Source organism: Chelonia mydas, chromosome 8 (genome assembly GCF_015237465.2).
Source record: "Chelonia mydas isolate rCheMyd1 chromosome 8, rCheMyd1.pri.v2, whole genome shotgun sequence".
Classification (NCBI taxonomy): domain Eukaryota; kingdom Metazoa; phylum Chordata; order Testudines; family Cheloniidae; genus Chelonia; species Chelonia mydas.
In genome coordinates this window covers 36,962,964-36,982,081 of record NC_057854.1, presented here as the reverse complement: position 1 = coordinate 36,982,081, position 19,118 = coordinate 36,962,964, and the positions used below count along the sequence as shown (strand labels likewise).

Here is a 19,118-nt window from a genome sequence, read left to right as displayed (position 1 = left end):
TCTCTTCTGCCACCATCTCCACCCTCTGACAAACAGAGGCTAGGGACACCATTCCTTACCCATCCTGGCTAATAGCCATTAAGGGACTTAACCTCCATGAATTTATCCAGTTCTCTTTTAAACCCTGTTATAGTCCTAGTCTTCACAACTTCCTCAGGCAAGGAGTTTCACAGGTCGACTGTGCGCGGAATGAAGAAGAACTTCCTTTTATTTGTTTTAAACCTGCTACCCATTAATTTCATTTGGTGGCCCCTAGTTCTTATATTATGGGAACAAGTAAATAACTTTTCCTTATTCACTTTCTCCACACCACTCATGATTTTATATACCTCTATCATATCCCCCCTTAGTCTCCTCTTTTCCAAGTTGAAAAGTCCTAGCCTCTTTAATCTCTCCTCATATGGGACCTGTTCCAAATCCCTAATCATTTTAGTTACCCTTTTCTAATGCCAGTATATCTTTTTTGAGATGAGGGGACCACATCTGTACGCAGTATTCAAGATGTGAGCGTACCACAGATTTACATAAGGGCAATAAGATATTCTCCGTCTTATTCTCTATCCCTTTTTTAATGATCCTTACATCCCGTTTGCTTTTTTGACTGCCGCTGCACACTGCGTGGACGTCTTCAGAGAACTATCCATGATGACTCCAAGATCTTTCTCCTGATTAGTTGTAGCTAAATTAGCCCCCATCGTATTGTATGTATAGTTGGGGTTATTTTTTTCCAGTGTGCATTACTTTACATTTATCCACATTAAATTTCATTTGCCATTTTGTTTCCCAATCAGTTTTGTGAGATCTTTTTGAAGTTCTTCACAGTCTGCTTTGGTCTTAACTATCTTGAGCAGTTTAGTATCATCTGCAAACTTTGCCATCTCACTGTTTACTCCTTTCTCCAGATCATTTATGAATAAGTTGAATAGGAATGGTCCTAGGACTGACCCTTGGGGAACACCACTAGTTAACCTCTCTCCATTCATCAAGTATTGATACTTCCAACTGTATTCACAAATTTCAGCAATTTAACCACCCCCCGAAAGAGCATTTACATTCTACCAATGAAACATGCAGTCACATTTGTTAAATCATGGAATCACAAATAGCATATAGGTATCCTCGTTTTTCATCAAAAAATATGTATCCAGCTCCTGACATAGAAACAATAATAGATTTGACTATTACATATTAAACAGCTGAAATTAAGGATCATGTCCGTTGTAGCAAAATTCATTGGGTGAGTCATGCTTGATTTAATTCCCTTTATCTTCTACCAGGAATAAATTTAGCCCATTGACTTACTAGAATTCTGCCTATTCTGATGAATTAAAGAAATGCATAAGAACATATTCAAATGGGAAATAAATGAATAAGCCTTCCTTATAGATCAGGACTGACTCCAATGACTCACCATTCCCAATGCGTTTGGTGTAAATACTTGCCCCTTCCCTGCCTCTCCATTCTCCCAGGACTGAGGAAAGTTGGGGCTGAAAACCATCAGGTCATTTTTGGCGGTGCCTTCCCCGACACACAGGTTCCGGCTCTGGCGCTGCGAATAGGACCAACTCCCCACCTCGCTCGAGCACACCACGGTGGCTTTCCCAGGACCGCACATCATTTCCGGACCCGGATGGCATCTCAGGCCAACGTACACGACAATCACCAGCACAAACAGCCCGGACACCGAGCAAATGGCGATCATTAAAGACACGTTCATGTCAACCAAGGGCCCTTCGCTCCCGACCCTTCGCCTCGAGTCCCATTTCACAGCCTGCGGACTCTCCACCAGGGACAGGCTGACCGTGGCTGTCGCTGACAGCGCCGGCTCCCCATGGTCCTTCACCAGGATCACGAGTCTCTGGCTGGGGCCGTCCGACTCCTCCAAGGCCCGCGTGGTGCTGATCTCCCCGCTGTACACACCCACCCGGAAAGGCCCCGCAGCCCTGGCCTCCTGCACTTCGTAGCGAAGCCACGCGTTGTAGCCGGAATCCGCATCCACCGCTCGGACCTTGCCCACCACGTGCCCTGCGCCGGCCGACAGCGGAACCAGCTCGGGCCCTGGCGAGCCGCGGCCGGAGCCAGGCGCGGACACTGCCGGCGCGTTGTCATTTTCATCCACGACGAAGAGCTGCACAGTCACGGTCCCGCACAAGGAGGGGAACCCGGCGTCCCGCGCGCTCACCTGGAACTGCAGCACTTGCAGCTCCTCGTAGTCAAAGGGCTGCAGCCCATAGATGTGCCCGCTCTCCGAGTGCACCGAGATGTAGCTGGACACGGGCTGCTGCTCTCCCACACTGCGCTCCACCACCGAGTAGCTCACAAAGGCGTTTTCCCGCAGGTCCGGGTCCGACGCCGACACGCTCAAGAGATGGGCCCCGGGACGGTTGTTTTCCTTCACAAACACCGTGTACACGGGCTGAGGGAAAGCAGGGGCGTTATCGTTCACATCCGCGATCGGCACCAAAATGCTGCTGCTGGCCGAGAGAGACGGGGCCCCTTCGTCTCTGGCTGTCACCAGGATCTTATATTCAGACACTCGCTCCCGATCCACGGCCTCCGCCAGCACCAGCGAGTGATAATTCTTAAAGGTGGAGACGAGCTGAAACGGCAGGTCCGGGGGGATGGAGCAGGTGACTTTGCCGTTGTCTCCCGAGTCCCGGTCGGAGACGCTAATAAGAGCCACCACTGTCCCCGGGGGAGCGTCCTCCGGCACCGGCAGGGAAAGGGAAGTCACGGCCAGCTCAGGGGCGTTGTCGTTCAAGTCTAAAACTTCCACCAAAATAGTGCATTGTCCGACCATTGGAGGATTACCTCTATCCGTAGCCTGAACCCGAACTTCATATAAATTAGTGTCTTCGAAGTCCAATAGTCCGTTGACTCTGATCTCTCCTGTGTCTGGAAGTAGGCTAAACACGGCACTTCCGCTGTGTGTCGCACTGCCGCGTATCGAATAGATAATATCTTTATTAATTCCATCATCCAAATCTGTGGCGTTGAGTTTGATGACTAATGTGCCATTAGCTGCATTTTCGAACAATCCGATCTTATAAACGGACTGATTAAATACAGGCGCGTTGTCATTCACATCCAGCACAGTGATCACCAGCTGAACTGTGCCCGTCAGCTCCGGTTTGCCCCCATCAGTAGCAGTGAGTAATAAACGATGCATAGCGGTTTCCTCTCTGTCCAGTGGTTTCTTTAATACAAGTGCTAAAAACTCACGGCCTTCCTCGTTCTTTTGCAAGTCTAGAGTGAAATGTTCACTTGAGCTGAGTTTATAGGTTAGCAGAGAGTTTGTGCCAGTATCTGCGTCAGACGCGCCCTCTAGTGGGAAGCGTGAGTCCGGCGGTCTCGATTCTGAGATACGCAGTTCTTCATTTACAGGGAACACAGGAGCATTGTCATTTATATCCTGTATCTCCACTTCCACGTGAAATATCCTCAGGGGTTTGTCCACTATCACCTCCAGGTCAATGGCGCACAGGGGGCTCTGGCCGCACACCTCTTCCCTGTCTACTGGCGACTTAACAAACAAAACGCCGCTCTGCAAATTTACCTCAAAATAGTCTCCCCTGCCTTTGGAGACCATCCGGAACATCCGAGGCACCAGCTCCGACACCTCCAGCCCCAGGTCCTGCGCCAGGCGGCCCACAAAGGTGCCGTGTTTGGATTCCTCCGGCAGGGAATAACGGACCTGGCCGCTGCCCACCTCCCAGGCCGTGTGTAGCAGAACCAGCCGCAGCAGCTGCCCGGTTACCAGGGAGTCTCGCCGGAGAAGCGCCATCGCGGACACTGGGCAGTTCTGGTTTATAAATCAGTGACTTGAAACGCCTGATTTCCTATGAATATCCTGATGCGGGATCTCTGAAATTAATTTCGTTTAAATCCAATGCTGTCACATCCGGGAGCCCGCCTGACGCGCTGACAGGCAGGATTTTCAGTGCTTCTGAGGGAGGAGCTGTGTGTTTCTTTCCTGTTAAAAAGCCTTTTTAGGCGACAGCGACACCTTGTGTCTGAGACCTTTCCATGCTTTAAATATACAGATTAATATAACAATGTACGTAATCCTTACAGTTTTCTGAAGTTCTTTTTCTTTACAACCTATCCGAAAGATACTATTAGTTCTACGTCTTAACGTACTTTGTTTGGAAATAATTAATTGGTATAATATGGAGATATCCTGATCTTCTCTCTGTAGCCGAAGGAGCAAATTAAATATGTGATACCTTAACCTTGGAAAATTGTCTTAATGTTTAAAACACAGACCTCTGGTCTAACATTGCACGTCTTTATTAGTGTGCTACAGGGGAGAGTCAAGCATATGATAATATTTTCCTATAGCCAAATAATATTATGAAACACAGTAAAGATTTTAGGCCAAAATAGTTATCTGTGGTAAGCTATTGTTGCCTTTAAATCTTTGAATAACATTTCAGAACCTGATTCTTTACTTTTAAAACGCTGTCATAATATCTCTTTCTAATGACCTATAAGTTGATATACTTTATATCTCTACATGTCTACAGAGACACTGTGTACCTATATATACAATCAATCAATCAATAAAAACATGTGGAAAGACCTTTAAGGGTAGTGAAACACTCATAATGCAAGCAACCTGGATTTGGTTTTTGGTTATTTGATGTGTTGTGAATGAAGCAATTGTTCAATACTTATTTTTATCCTCAGAGCTCATTGACCATCCTGCGCAAGGAAGGAGACAGACACTTTCTGAACCTCTGCCTCATACATTTCACAACCCTGCCTCTTTCTCCATCCAACTTGCACAAAGAAGGAGACAGAGGCCTGAAGAAAAACATTATGTTATAATGTAACCAAAAATTATATTATAATGGTTACACACATGGCTCAGAGCTAAAGATGTGTGGGAACCCTTAACTTCCACATTTCCTGACTTTTCAGGGATTCTTTGGCGACCTTACCATTCCCATGGAATTCTCTAGGTTTTTAAAAGACAAATAATATAGTAAGGAAATGCAATCATACGGAACTACCTGTTGGGCAGTAGTAGAATGGTCTGTCTTTCAGAATACCTGAACTCAATAAGGGAAGGGCTCCTCTGAAACCCAGCCTCCATGAGTGCAAAGTTGCCTAAGGAGCCCTGGCTCATTCAGTGTAGATAAATAGATCTTATATAATAAAACATGGCTGAAACCTTTCACAGGACATATGGAATAAGACAGGCACCTTTAGAGCTTTGCTTCCTTCAGTGTTCAACTTCACAGATCATACTCCACATACCATCCACAGGTAAAATGTGAAATTCTTCTCTAATTTCTTACATATGCATGCACAGAGCCAGTGGAACATAGCAAGTCCTTATATTAAAGTGAATTTCCACTCAGCTATACATGACCACATACAGAGTGCCAATACCGACCATTAAAATAATGATCATACAACAAAACAAAACCCAAACACTTTAAAACACTGCACGTTAAAAAACTGATTTTAACTGATCAAATCTAAAAAGACTTTTACCAGACCACTGACAGACATATCTGATGCCTAAGACTTACCTCTTAGTCAGATTTTAAGTTTCTACCACCTTCTGCTTAGACACTACAGCTGTTCAAAAAATGTCAAAACAGTTTTCTTAATTATGGAAAAATATATTTTTCATTCTCTGTTCATTTGAAAAGAAGCTGACAAGAAGTGGAAGATTGGACAAATGACCAGGGAAGAGTATAAAAATATTGCTCGGGCATGCAGGAGTGAAATCAGGAAGGCCAAATCCCACTTGGAGTTGCAGCTAGCAAGAGATGGTAAGAATAACAAGAAGGGTTTCTTCAGGTATTAGCAACAAGAAGAAAGTCAAGGAAAGTGTGGGCCCCTTACTGAATGAGGGAGGCAACCTAGTGACAGAGGATGTGGAAAAAGCTAAAGTACTCAGTGCTTTTTTTGCCTCTGTCTTCACAAACAAGGTCAGCTCCCAGACTACTGCACTGGGCAGCACAGCATGGGGAGGAGGTGACCAGCCCTCTGTGGAGAAAGAAGTGGTTCGGGACTATTTAGAAAAGCTGGACGGGCACAAGTCCATGGAGCTGGATGCGCTGTGTCTGAGAGTGCTAAAGGAGTTGGCGGATGTGATTGCAGAGCCATTGGCCATTATCTTTGAAAACTCATGGCTATTGGGGGAGGTCCCAGATGACTGGAAAAAGGCTAATGTAGCACCCATCCTTAAAAAAGGGAAAAAGGAGGGTCTTGGGAACTACAGGCCAGTCAGCCTCACCTCAGTCCCTGGAAAAATCATGGAGCAGGTCCTCAAGGAATCAATTCTGAAGCACTTAGAGGAGAGGGAAGTGATCAGGATTAGTCTGATGGATTCACCTAGGGCAAGTCAGGCCTGACTAATCTAATTGCTTTCTGTGACGAGATAAGTGGCTCTGTGGATGAGGGGAAAGTAGTGGACGTGTTACTCCTTGACTTTAGCAAAGTTTTTGATACGGTCTCCCACAGTATTCTTGCCAGCAAGTTAAAGAAGTATGGGCTGGATGAATGGACTATAAGGTGGATAGAAAGGTGGATAGATCATCGGGCTCAATGGGTAGTGATCAATGGCTCCATGTCTAGTTGGCAGCTGGTATCAAGCGGAGTGCCCCAAGGGTCGGTCCTGGGGCCAGTTTTGTCCAATATCTTCATTAATGATCTGGAGGACAGCGTGGATTGCACCCTCAGCAAATTTGTAGATGACACTAAACTAGGAGGAGAAGTAGATACACTGGAGGGTAGGGATAGGATACAGAGGGACCTAGACAAATTGGAGGATTGGGCCAAAAGAAACCTGATGAGGTTCAACAAGGACAAGTGCAGAGTCCTGCACTTAGGACGGAAAAATCCCATGCACCGCTACAGACTAGGGACCGAGTGGCTAGGCAGCAATTCAGCAGAGAAGGACCTAGGGGTTACAGTGGATGAGAAGCTGGATATGAGTCAACAGTGTGCCCTTGTTGCCAAGAAGGCCAATGGCATTTTGGGGTGTATAAATAGGGGCATTGCCAGCAGATCGAGGGAAGTGATCGTTCCCCTCTATTCGACATTGGTGAGGCCTCATCTGGAGTACTGTGTCCAGTTTTGGGCCCCACGCTACAAGAAGGATGTGGAAAAATTGGAAAACGTCCAGCAGAGGGCAACAAAAATGATGAGGGGACTGGAACACATGAGTTATGAGGAGAGGCTGAGGGAACTGGGATTGTTTAGTCTGCAGAAGAGAAGAATGAGGGGGGATTTGATAGCTGCTTTCAACTACCTGAAAGGGGGTTCCAAAGAGGATGGATCTAGACTGTTCTCAGTGGTAGCCGATGTCAGAACAAGGAGTAATGGTCTCAAGTTGCAGTGGGGGAGATTTAGGTTGGATATTAGAAAAATCTCTTTCACTAGGAGGGTGGTGAAGCACAGGAATGTGTTACCTAGGGCGGTGGTGGAATCTCCTTCCTTAGAATTTTTTAAGGTCAGGCTTGACAAAGCCCTGGCTGGGATGATTTAATTGGGGATTGGCCCTGCTTTGAGCAGGGGGTTGGACTAGATGACCTCTTGAGGTCCCTTCCAACCCTGAAATTCTATGACTCTATGACTCTATGAAAATAGCTAAACCATTTTTGATCTTTCAAAAAAGAAAATGTGCTGAGACCAAACTTCCAGAATTTCAGTCCCTGAAGTAAAGTTTGGGGAAAACATAAGCAGCCAGAAAAGGCCTTAGAAAATGGAAACAAATATTTTAGGTTAATTTATATTTAGGTGTTGCTACATATTCCATCTATTATATGTAAACATATCTCCATAAATTCATATGTATATAACAGGTGAAGAAGGTGTATGGTGAAGGCATTCTGAGGGCATTTTAACTGATAGGGGGCTTTTTTAAAAAGTACCACTATTCTTTTAAAAAATGCACTGAAATGTTTGCACTTAATTCTAAAAGTATTGGGTGCCTTTGTCCTCTTTTGCTACAAATGAAATCATTAGACTTTTGGGTTGTGGAAGGACTGCAAGAGCAGACCCCATTGAGGCTTTGCTCCAGCAAATCACTTAAAAACCCAGTTAGCTTTAAGCATGTCAATGAATCTACTCAAGAGTTTAGTGTTTTGCTGTTTGGGGCCCATGTGCATACGGAATTCAGCACATTAAAATGGCTCTCCAAACAAAAGGTATTAGGGCCAATTTCTATCCCCTCTTGGTGCCAGAAAAGCACATGGCTATCTGGTCAGGTCCAGAAGGAGGTATTTGGGTAGCTTAATAACTTATCTCAAGAAGTATGGATAACTGTCTGCCTCTTCTAGTGGGATAATGAGGGTATCTAGCCACCACGTGAAGCAATTTCTCTGCATTTCCATACTGCATGTCAATAACATTGTCACTTGAGATGATAACCCTCCAAGGTATAACACCACCAATCAAAAACATCTATGGAACAGCAAAAATCACGCATCCTTAACCATCAAAAAGTTATTGCCTCCATCCAACAAAAAAAATAAATAAATAAACATGCCAAAATGTTCTCTTTACTATGTTTACTTAATTATTTTTATTTTTATTTTTAAATCCACATTGGAATTCTTTTAAACATTCTAGGATAAAGTACTCAATTGTGTTATTTTTAAACACAATTTTCATTGTTTTAAGCTGAAGATATCTCACTCTTAGAGGTTATCTGCTGATTTACCCAGAAATGGGGCTGGAAACAAGATAACGCAATTGTTTTTTAAAGTTGGGTTATTTTCAGTATTCCAGCATCCATTTCTATGGAAAAGAAAGCAGAAGTGAAATCTAGAAACAACTGAAAGTGACTCAAGGAAAGTGAAAAGAAATTAAAGGCAATAGAACCCAGCCACTGCTTTAATCACATTCATCCCAATTCTTAAACAAATCAGTTCAAATGTGGGGGAAAAGAAATAATTTATAATATATGGTGTGAAATCCCAGCTCCATTTAAGTCAAAGCAATCGACTTCAATGGAGCCAAGATTTCATCTATGGTGTTTATTCTTATTCTTGGCAAATGACACATATATTTGTTCACTTAGCTGTCCCTTATTAGGAAAAAAAGACCTTCCAGGTGGTGGAAACCTGTTTTACAGCTGCAATAATACAGTTATAATAATTTTACAGCTGCAATAATTACAGTTGTAATAATTCAAAAGGAAAAGAACAAATATATCTAGTTTAAGATCATCCATAAGAAGTAAAAGCAAGACCTATACATGTCTGATATATAGGTAACTGGCACAACCAGTATGTTTCTGTTAGTGTATCCTGTCACCAAGGATTATGACTTCAGGAATAAAACGTCGATGAATATAGTAATATAATTACAGGATTTTGATGCTTACATTGATTCACTGTAACTTTGTACGAACTAACATATAATAAAATGCTTTATGATGATAGCTCAAAAAAATATTAGAAATTCTCATTTTCTATAAAATACTTCTGTGCTGCACTATAAAAAGAAGAAACATATTCCATTAGAGAAAGTGAGAAAGGGCCAATGACACCACCCATGCTTTGGAGGAAATCCAAGGAGAAGAAGGATAAACTTCTGGATAAGGCACATGACAGGAAATCCGGAGATGTGCGCACTCATGTTCCTAGATCTACCACAGATTTTCCGTAGTCTTGGACAAGTCACTTCACTGCTCGAGTTCCCATTTGCCGCATCTGTAAATGGGATTAGTTACATATACTTCACGGGTATATGTGAGTCTAAATTAATTAACTGGTCTAATTAATTAATTAAAGAGTCTAAATTAATTAACTGGTGAAATTCACCTTAGTGCAGAAGGCCAGCGCAAGGTCACATGCATCTTGTAAAGGATATTGTGCGGCTTAAGTGGAATTAAGGGTACATAGGTTTTGTGCTTTCCCTCTGCACATGGCATGAATTTCACCTTTAAAGCGGGATTTAAGTGTCAAGGCTCTTTGTACTGGGATGAAATTCACCCTAATTCTCCAAAGTGCATTGACATCCTTTAACGGAAGGTACTACGGAAGTTAAAAGCTGTACTATTACAGAAGTTGCTATAATAACTGCAATCATTATAATCAACAATCAGTGTTATGAGGGATGGAATTGAGAGTGCCACACAATCTACATATCAAGAGCCATCAGTGATGGAGATTGCCTGATAAATTTTTGAAGGAATTTATTCCCAAGCAAAGAAAACATATGACTCCATTGTAAGGATATTTTGACCCGAATATTAAAATGAGACACTGCTGATAGCGGGGTAAACCATGGAGTTCATTCTATGTTTTAAAACTAAATTGCTTATAACGCTGTATAAAAATAGCTATACTATTCTAGTCTTCTCTTTGTACCCCTTGTACATTTGTATATTTCATAAAGAGGAATTTAATCATACCACAATAAGAATATAAGAACAGCCACATTCGGTCAGACCAAAGGTCCATCTAGCCCAGTATCCTGTCTTTCGACAGTGGCCAATGCCAGGTGCTTCACAGGGAATGAACAGAACAGGCAATCATCAAGTGATCCCTGTTGCCTATTCCCAGCTTCTGGCAAAGTTTAAAGCACCGATATAACCCGCCATAAAAAAATATGAAAAGACAATTCTAAATCACAGCCTCCACACTACCAATAGTTTTAATACCTGAACTGTGAATCTTATGAGAAAAGCAACTTTTAATATTGTGCTGAAAGGTCAAAACATTTACATTAAGTATCCCACACGGACTTGGGTTTCCAGAAATGTGAACATTATTAACACCTGTCAATGAAGTCCGAAGATTGTTATTTCAAAAGCACATGTTCTAAGTGCCCATTAAAATACTACTGGAGAACATTTATAGACTAATGGAAAAGTGGAAAGGGGTTGAAAAATATAAAGAGAATTCCCAGATAAAATAAAGTTTAAACAAACATTGCTATATTCTTTGTTCATACAAACGGAAATCACTACAAAGATTACCAATTCAAAGCCACTCAGCAAGAGGGAATAATTCCATACCCAGGATTTTCGCTACCTACACACCATATTCATGGGGAAAGTATAAGTCGTTTAATATTAAAAATATCATATAGAACTTCAAAATCCACACCCAGACACTACTAGCATATTTAGAAAAACTGTGTTCAGTTACACAGATGTTACAAATGTTCTGGAGGTGCAACAATCTTTCACTAACCGTTCCACAGACATTGGACGCCATCACTAGCAGTTTCTCATCCCTGTTCTCTGCAGAGTGAGGGACGTTGGGGCTGAAAACCATCAGGTCATTCTTGGCGGTGCCTTCCCCGACACACAGGTTCCGGCTCTGGCGCTGCGAATAGGACCAACTCCCCACTTCGCTCGAGCACACCACGGTGGCTTTCCCAGGACCGCACATCACTTCCGGACCCGGATGGCATCTCAGGCCAACGTACACGACAATCACCAGCACAAACAGCCCGGACACCGAGCAAATGGCGATCATTAACGACACGTTCATGTCAACCAAGGGCCCTTCGCTCCCGACCCTTTGCCTCGAGTCCCATTTCACAGCCTGCGGACTCTCCACCAGGGACAGGCTGACCGTGGCTGTGGCTGACAGCGCCGGCTCCCCATGGTCCTTCACCAGGATCACGAGTCTCTGGCTGGGGCCGTCCGACTCCTCCAAGGCCCGCGTGGTGCTGATCTCCCCGCTGTACACACCCACCCGGAAAGGCCCCGCAGCCCTGGCCTCCTGCACTTCGTAGCGAAGCCACGCGTTGTAGCCGGAATCCGCATCCACCGCTCGGACCTTGCCCACCACGTGCCCTGCGCCGGCCGACAGCGGAACCAGCTCGGGCCCTGGCGAGCCGCGGCCGGAGCCAGGCGCGGACACTGCCGGCGCGTTGTCATTTTCATCCACGACGAAGAGCTGCACAGTCACGGTCCCGCACAAGGAGGGGAACCCGGCGTCCCGCGCGCTCACCTGGAACTGCAGCACTTGCAGCTCCTCGTAGTCAAAGGGCTGCAGCCCATAGATGTGCCCGCTCTCCGAGTGCACCGAGATGTAGCTGGACACGGGCTGCTGCTCTCCCACACTGCGCTCCACCACCGAGTAGCTCACAAAGGCGTTTTCCCGCAGGTCCGGGTCCGACGCCGACACGCTCAAGAGATGGGCCCCGGGACGGTTGTTTTCCTTCACAAACACCGTGTACACGGGCTGAGGGAAAGCAGGGGCGTTATCGTTCACATCCGCGATCGGCACCAAAATGCTGCTGCTGGCCGAGAGAGACGGGGCCCCTTCGTCTCTGGCTGTCACCAGGATCTTATATTCAGACACTCGCTCCCGATCCACGGCCTCCGCCAGCACCAGCGAGTGATAATTCTTAAAGGTGGAGACGAGCTGAAACGGCAGGTCCGGGGGGATGGAGCAGGTGACTTTGCCGTTGTCTCCCGAGTCCCGGTCGGAGACGCTAATAAGAGCCACCACTGTCCCCGGGGGAGCGTCCTCCGGCACCGGCAGGGAAAGGGAAGTCACGGTCACCTCAGGGGCGTTGTCGTTCACGTCTAAAACGTCTATCAAAACTTTGCAGTGTCCTGACAAAGGAAGGTTACCTTTATCGTCAGCCTGAATTTGGAGATCATATACTTTATTTTTTTCGAAATCTAATTGTCCTTTAATTCGGATCTCACCGGTATTCGGTTCTATTGTGAAGACATCTCTTCCACTTAGAGGAACAAAACTACTGAAGGAGTATGAAATATCTTTATTAATTCCTTCATCCAAATCTGTGGCGTTGAGTTTGATGACTAATGTCCCATTAGCTGCATTTTCGAACAATCCGATCTTATAAACTGACTGATTAAATACAGGCGCGTTGTCATTGGCATCCAGCACAGTGATCACCAGCTGAACCGTGCCGGTGAGCTCCGGTTTGCCCCCATCAGTAGCAGTGAGTAATAAATAATGCACATGCGTTTCCTCTCTGTCCAGGGGTTTCTTTAATACAAGGACTAAACCATCACTGTGTTCGTCGTTCTTTTGCAAATCTAAAGTGAAATATTCATTTGGACTCAGTTTATAGGTTAGCAGAGAGTTTGTGCCAATATCTGCGTCGGACGCGCCCTCTAGTGGGAAACGCGAACCTGGAAGCGTCAGTGATTCTGCTATACTCAGGTTTTGTTCGTTTACCGAGAAAACAGGAGCATTGTCATTTATATCCTGTATCTCCACTTCCACGTGAAATATCCTCAGGGGTTTGTCCACTATCACCTCCAGGTCAATGGCGCACAGGGGGCTCTGGCCGCACACCTCTTCCCTGTCTACTGGCGAATTAACAAACAAAACGCCGCTCTGCAAATTTACCTCAAAATAGTCTCCCCTGCCTTTGGAGACCATCCGGAACATCCGAGGCACCAGCTCCGACACCTCCAGCCCCAGGTCCTGGGCCAGGCGGCCCACAAAGGTGCCGTGTTTGGATTCCTCCGGCAGGGAATAACGGACCTGGCCGCTGCCCACCTCCCAGGCCGTGTGTAGCAGAACCAGCCGCAGCAGCTGCCCGGTTACCAGGGAGTCTCGCCGGAGAAGAGCCATCGCGGACTACTTAGAAATCAGTTTTTTCACTGAGCGAACGCGCAGAGTCCAGGGAATGAGGAGGATACGTTGCAGGTTGGAAAACAGTTTAATTAAAATGCCGTTGTTACATCCGGGAGTCTGCCTGATGCGCTGAAAGGCAGGATTTTCAGTGCTTCTGAAGGAGGAGCTGTGTGTTTTCTCCTATTTAAGTGTCTTTTTAGCCGATAGCGACACCTTGTGTCTCAGACCTTTCCGTAGTTTATACCTTCCAAACTATGTCTTCTTTAATCCAGATGGTTCAAGCATACTGTTTTCTCATCTTTTCCTGCCGCTTTCCCTCCGCCCGCCGAGCTATCAGGGAAGATGTCCCTTCGAACTTTATGTCGTTCCGTGCGCATTATAGGAGATAATATTTGGCAACAGACAGAAATTTTCTAAACTTGCCTCTATAATTGAGCCACCAAAAGAAGTCTGGGGTTCCTTACCTATAGGAAGGTGTTTTAATCTTTTCCCATTCAGATCTTTAAAGATTTCATCACTTGATCCTGCACTACCTTCTAATACACTTCCACTGACACGCGTCTACATCTTAATATCTCTATATCTTACGTTTATCTTACAGCGATACATAGCTACGGTTATCTCCGACTCGGACAGAACAAAAAATATTGAAAGAACATGGAGGTTTGAAAGGAAAGCATTCAAAACTCAGGAAACACCAAATCCTTCTTCCTTGTGAATATTCATGTAGATTCTGCCATTATTATTTTATTACATCGTTAGTTGATTGGTTGGTTGGGTTGGCTTCTTTAACTACCTCATTCAAGGTGAAATTCTGTGTACAGAAGCATAGTTTTATTTTGCAGGCTTAAATTACTGAAATTGTGCATTGCCCTTGTGCTGGTTTTCCACAAGTGCCTAAATGTTTGTTTACATCAGTGCAGAGGATACATGGCATTCAGTAAATATGGGAGCTGGTTAATATTTATTCTTATTATTTTGCCAGTTACCCACTGCCTTACCTACAGATTATTATTCTACACAGAGTGAAGGCGATTTTTTCTGGACTTCTTCCTCATTCACAACCTTTTAAACTAGAGAAGAACCCAATTTAATTATTTAATTAAAGACTATTTTAATGAATATGCATATATGAGCACAGTTATCGATGTGTTAGAAACCTGAATGTTGGCATTTCCCGACTTTTGAGTGCTTCCTTTTGCAATCTTAGTGTTCTTCAACATTGTTTTTTAATGGAATTTTCTACGTTTTTCAAAAATAAAATTTGCAAAAACAAGTAACTTCCATTCTACTTTTAGGCAGAAATGAAATGCCTTGGCGTGTACAATATGTTCACTCTCTAAAACTAGGGCTTATCTGGAGTCCTGCCTCACACAATACATAGATTAACAGAACATATATAATGAGGTATAGCTACACCCCCATTATATATATAGCTTCAGATTTCATGTGGAATATGTTTGGGCTCCTTTACAGCCCGATCTTTATCTGCACACACTTTCGCAGATCACGTTACATAAACACTTGCATATTAAATTTTAAATTCCTCTTAACTTTCTTACACATGCACGCAGGGAGCCAGTAGAACATAAGTGATACCACCAGATACTAAAATAGAATGTATCAAAGTTACATGCACACATTTACACAATGCGAACGGAACATCAGGAAATCGTTAGAAAGAAAGCAGCAACCAGTGTATACGGTCACAGTATGTTTCCCAATCTTTTTTAAAGTCAGCAAATCTCAAAACCACTTCAACAGGTCACTGAAAAGCACATTTGTCCCCCGTCCCCCCCGTTAAGTTTAAAGTTTTTACAGATCACTTATTTAGGCACTAGAACTGTTTTCAGAAATGTTACATATTTAAGGAAAATAATACATTTTACTGTGTTTTCACATAAAAACAATCCATTTTAACTCTCTCAAAAGCTGATCTCTACTTTGACTAAACCTGCAGTTTAAACTAAAAATGTAAAGGTTATAAGCAGATTTTGAGCAGGTTATAAGGCCATTGAGAACGCAAATGTTTAGGCAACTTAACTACCAGTGTTTGTAAATACTTTGCTATATATATAATAATTATAGGCAATATCAGTAAAATAGTGGAACAATTTGAAGAATAATTTTGGTCTTGGGCTATGTTACTAGAACCAGAGGCTAAGACAATATATAAACCTATTTTATATAGTGCCATTTTTAAAAAAGTATATTATTTGAGACAGTGACTCTTTCCCTTTTGCATTTTTGTATGCCCTATAATCTTGTATATCCATGTGTGATTTGTTTTGCTTTATATTCGTCTATTAGAAGCTTGGGATGCACAAAGAAGGTGGGAAAAGACCCATTAAATGCTCAAATAATTCAGCACGTTAGAAAGGCTTCCCTAAGTTGAAGGTATTGGCACCAACTTTCATCCACTCTTGGTGACAGCAAAGACAGGACAGCTGGTCAACGCCTCTTCCTAGTAGGAGACACCAGAGGAGACTGATAACTCCTCTCCCCCAGCAGAAGAAGTTTGTACAGTTGTCTGTCTCCTCCTGGTGGATAGTTAGGGTATATATAGTCACTATGTCAGTAAATTTTTTTCGGTTGTTCCAGTCACATGCCAATAAAGTTATCACAAATACAGGATTTTTAACTGCCAATGTGTACCATGCTTACTAACGGCACAAATTAAATCAGTTAAACTGTGTTTCAAAAAACTGTTAGAACTCACAGATGGCTACTACACACCAGGGCTGGCCCACAACATTTTGGCATCCGAGGCAGGGGCCAAAACTTTGAAAGATCTCAATTCTGCCTTCTTCCTGTTCTTCCTGTTCTACTCCTCTCATGGTACTGCTCTGCTACACATCCCAATAAAGGAGAATTAACAACTTAACATGCCTTGTTCAAACATTTTAAGTAACACTTAACTTTCAAACGCCTGAACAGCAAATGTAACTTTTCTTGTCTGCATAGTAAACACTGGCATTTTTATCTGTTTGAATAATCAAAGTGGTGCTTTCCATGCCTTCCTGGTTACAAAGATTTGAACAGCTTCCTGAAGGTCCACAGTCTGGGCCAGCTCATGCTGTATTGAGATGGTTGCAAGGCCGACCAGCCTCTCCTGTGTCATTGTGGAGCATAGATGTGTTTTTATTAACTTCAGCTTGGAGAAGCTGCATTCTCCACTGGCAACCATTACAGGAAGTGTTAGAAGTATGCGCAGAGCAACAAAAGCATTTGGAATGAGGGTGGTCATCTTATTTGTCCACATATATTCCAGAACAGCCCTTGGAGTTGATCCTGCTGAAATGTATCTTGAAAGGGCTTTCAGTTCACCACCTAAATCACTCGCATCAATATCACGCGTGCCATCATGTGTCAACACTGTCTCTAATGCCCTGCATCGCTGGTGTAGGTCTTCTTCGGGTATAGTGAGGAGTTTTGGAATATCATACAACATCCAAAATATACTGCTGTGTTCCTTGAGCTGCATGAAATGTTCTTCAACTGAATGTACTGCACAATCTAGCACCTGGTTAAAGAATTCAACTTTGAATTGTTGTTTGGGGTCTCTTATGGGATTATACCGTGCCTTGGAATCAAAATATCTTCTTCTTCGGTGACTCTTGTATTCTTGAATGGGTGGGAAAATAGCTTCAGTGTGAAGTTCCTCTGCCAACTTCTGTGCGCTCTTCACAACATTTTGAAATACCTCATCTGACCGGTAAGACTGTAGGTATGACTTTGCTTTGTCCAGTTGTTCCATTGCTCCAGATATATCAAGGTCAACACCGTGGAGTCTCTTGCTTACAACATTTATTTCAAACAGTATGTCATGCCACAACACTAAGCCACACAGAAATTTGAAGTTATGTATGTTTCTGGTGATTCCATTTCCCTCAGCCACTGTTCTCCTAGAACAGTTCCTGTCATAGCATTATCCTCCATAATGGCAACTATGGCATCATCTGTCTTCCCAATTTGGTGTTTGATAGGCTTTATCGCCTCCACTTGACTTTCCCATTGTGTGGCACTCAGTGGTTTCAGTGTCAGAGAGGATGTTCCCAGATGTTGCTTCAAAATTTGCCATCAATGAGTTGATGAAGAGAAAAATATATAGATGCTTTGAATTATATTAAAAAATTCAACAGCCTCACTAGAAGCTGATGCTGCATCACTGACCACCAAGTTCAATGAATGAGAACTGAATGGGACAAAAAAAGTTATAGGGTTTAGCTCTCGGATCCATGTCTTCCCTCCTCTGTTCTTTCCTCTCATGTTGGCACCATTATTGTAGCCCTGACCTCTCATGTCAGCTATCGCAATTCCCGTATCTTCCAGCTTTTTAAGAAGCACATTTGTCTTACCAGCTCCTGTAGTATCATCAATGTCAATAAATTCTAGAAAATGCACTATGACAGTCACCATTGCAGGGACATTTTCACTAGGTTCTGTTCTTGTTACAAAACGCACCATTGAAGTCATTTGTTCCATATGACTGATGTCAGGTGTGTAGTCCAGAATAACACAGTAATATCTTGCTGACTTCAGATCTGCCACAATCTTCTGTTTGACTTTTGTTGCCAGTAACTGTATATCTCATTTTGAATTGTTTTTCCAAGGTAGTGGTGTGTGTACATTTCTTGGGTGGTGACTCTTCCTAGATGCTCCTGGAATACAGCATCAAACTCAGCCATCAGCTCCGCAATTTTAAAGAAGTTTCCATTGTTGGGCACATACAGCTGACCTGAAGTGCCACGCAGTGCTAGGTTTTGGGTAGCACGCATTCTCACAATGGCAATGAGCCTTTTCAGAACATTTGGCCAGTAAAGAGACTCTGATGCAATCTTCTCTTGATGCTGATCATCTATGGTAGCCTTTAACCTCAGTCTCCTCTCAAGCTCTTTCCACCTATGGAATGCTCTCTGGTGATTTGCTGCCTTCTCATGGCATGCCAGATTTCTAGCCAGATTCTTCCAGTCCTTTGTTCCTGGAGAACCCAATGTGGCTGGAACATTAGACTGGAAGAGTTTGCAACAAAAACAGCATGCAACATTGTGGGTTTTTGAGTACATAGGCCATGGCCTCTCCGCCTTGTCACCATTGGGGATTTCACACCAGTAATATGTTGGATGGAAACTTCTATCTTCACTGTCTTTGGGGAACATGAAGTTTTTCACTTGCTGTGGCCCATGCAGCCACAAGGAACTCCCTCAGGCTACGGCTCAAGTGGGTCCATAGTCCTGCATCATCTAGACTTAAGGAACTAAACTCAGCAGCAGCTGTTTCTTGCGCCTCCACCACACTCTTCTCTGATCTACACTTTTCTTCAGAAATGTGCATGGTTACATCCATTTGAGATGGAGATATGGATGCTGCAGTAGCTGCCAGGTCACCTGCACTCTGACTAACTGGAAGATCAGGAATCTCCTCACCACTCACATCCTCACCTGGGCTGGAAGGCTCACCGTGAACATTTGTGTCTATGTATCTCAGGAGAGCTCCTTCCTGCTTAGACAGAAAGCTTCCTTTGCTTGCTTGCTTTTTCTGAATGCTGCCCCAGAGGCGCATTTTCTTCTTTCA

The 19,118-nt window shown here is 43.7% G+C and overlaps 2 protein-coding genes across 14 annotated transcripts in view; both read right to left on the bottom strand.

The window, feature by feature from the left end:
- LOC102934918 (protocadherin alpha-C2) overlaps positions 1-19,118 on the bottom strand; it is a 333,845-nt gene that overhangs the window by 178,452 nt on the left and 136,275 nt on the right. Inside the window, exon 1 of one of the 13 annotated variants that reach the window (XM_037907828.2) lies at positions 11,166-13,701. The exons of the other annotated variants lie outside the window; for them this stretch is intronic. Within the exon in view, the coding sequence (XP_037763756.1) occupies positions 11,166-13,541 (2,376 nt within the window). The 5' untranslated portion in view covers positions 13,542-13,701. Of the gene's footprint in view, positions 1-11,165; positions 13,702-19,118 lie in introns of those variants that run through there. 13 annotated transcript variants of the gene reach the window in all.
- LOC119566981 (protocadherin alpha-5-like) overlaps positions 1-19,118 on the bottom strand; it is a 152,728-nt gene that overhangs the window by 100,273 nt on the left and 33,337 nt on the right.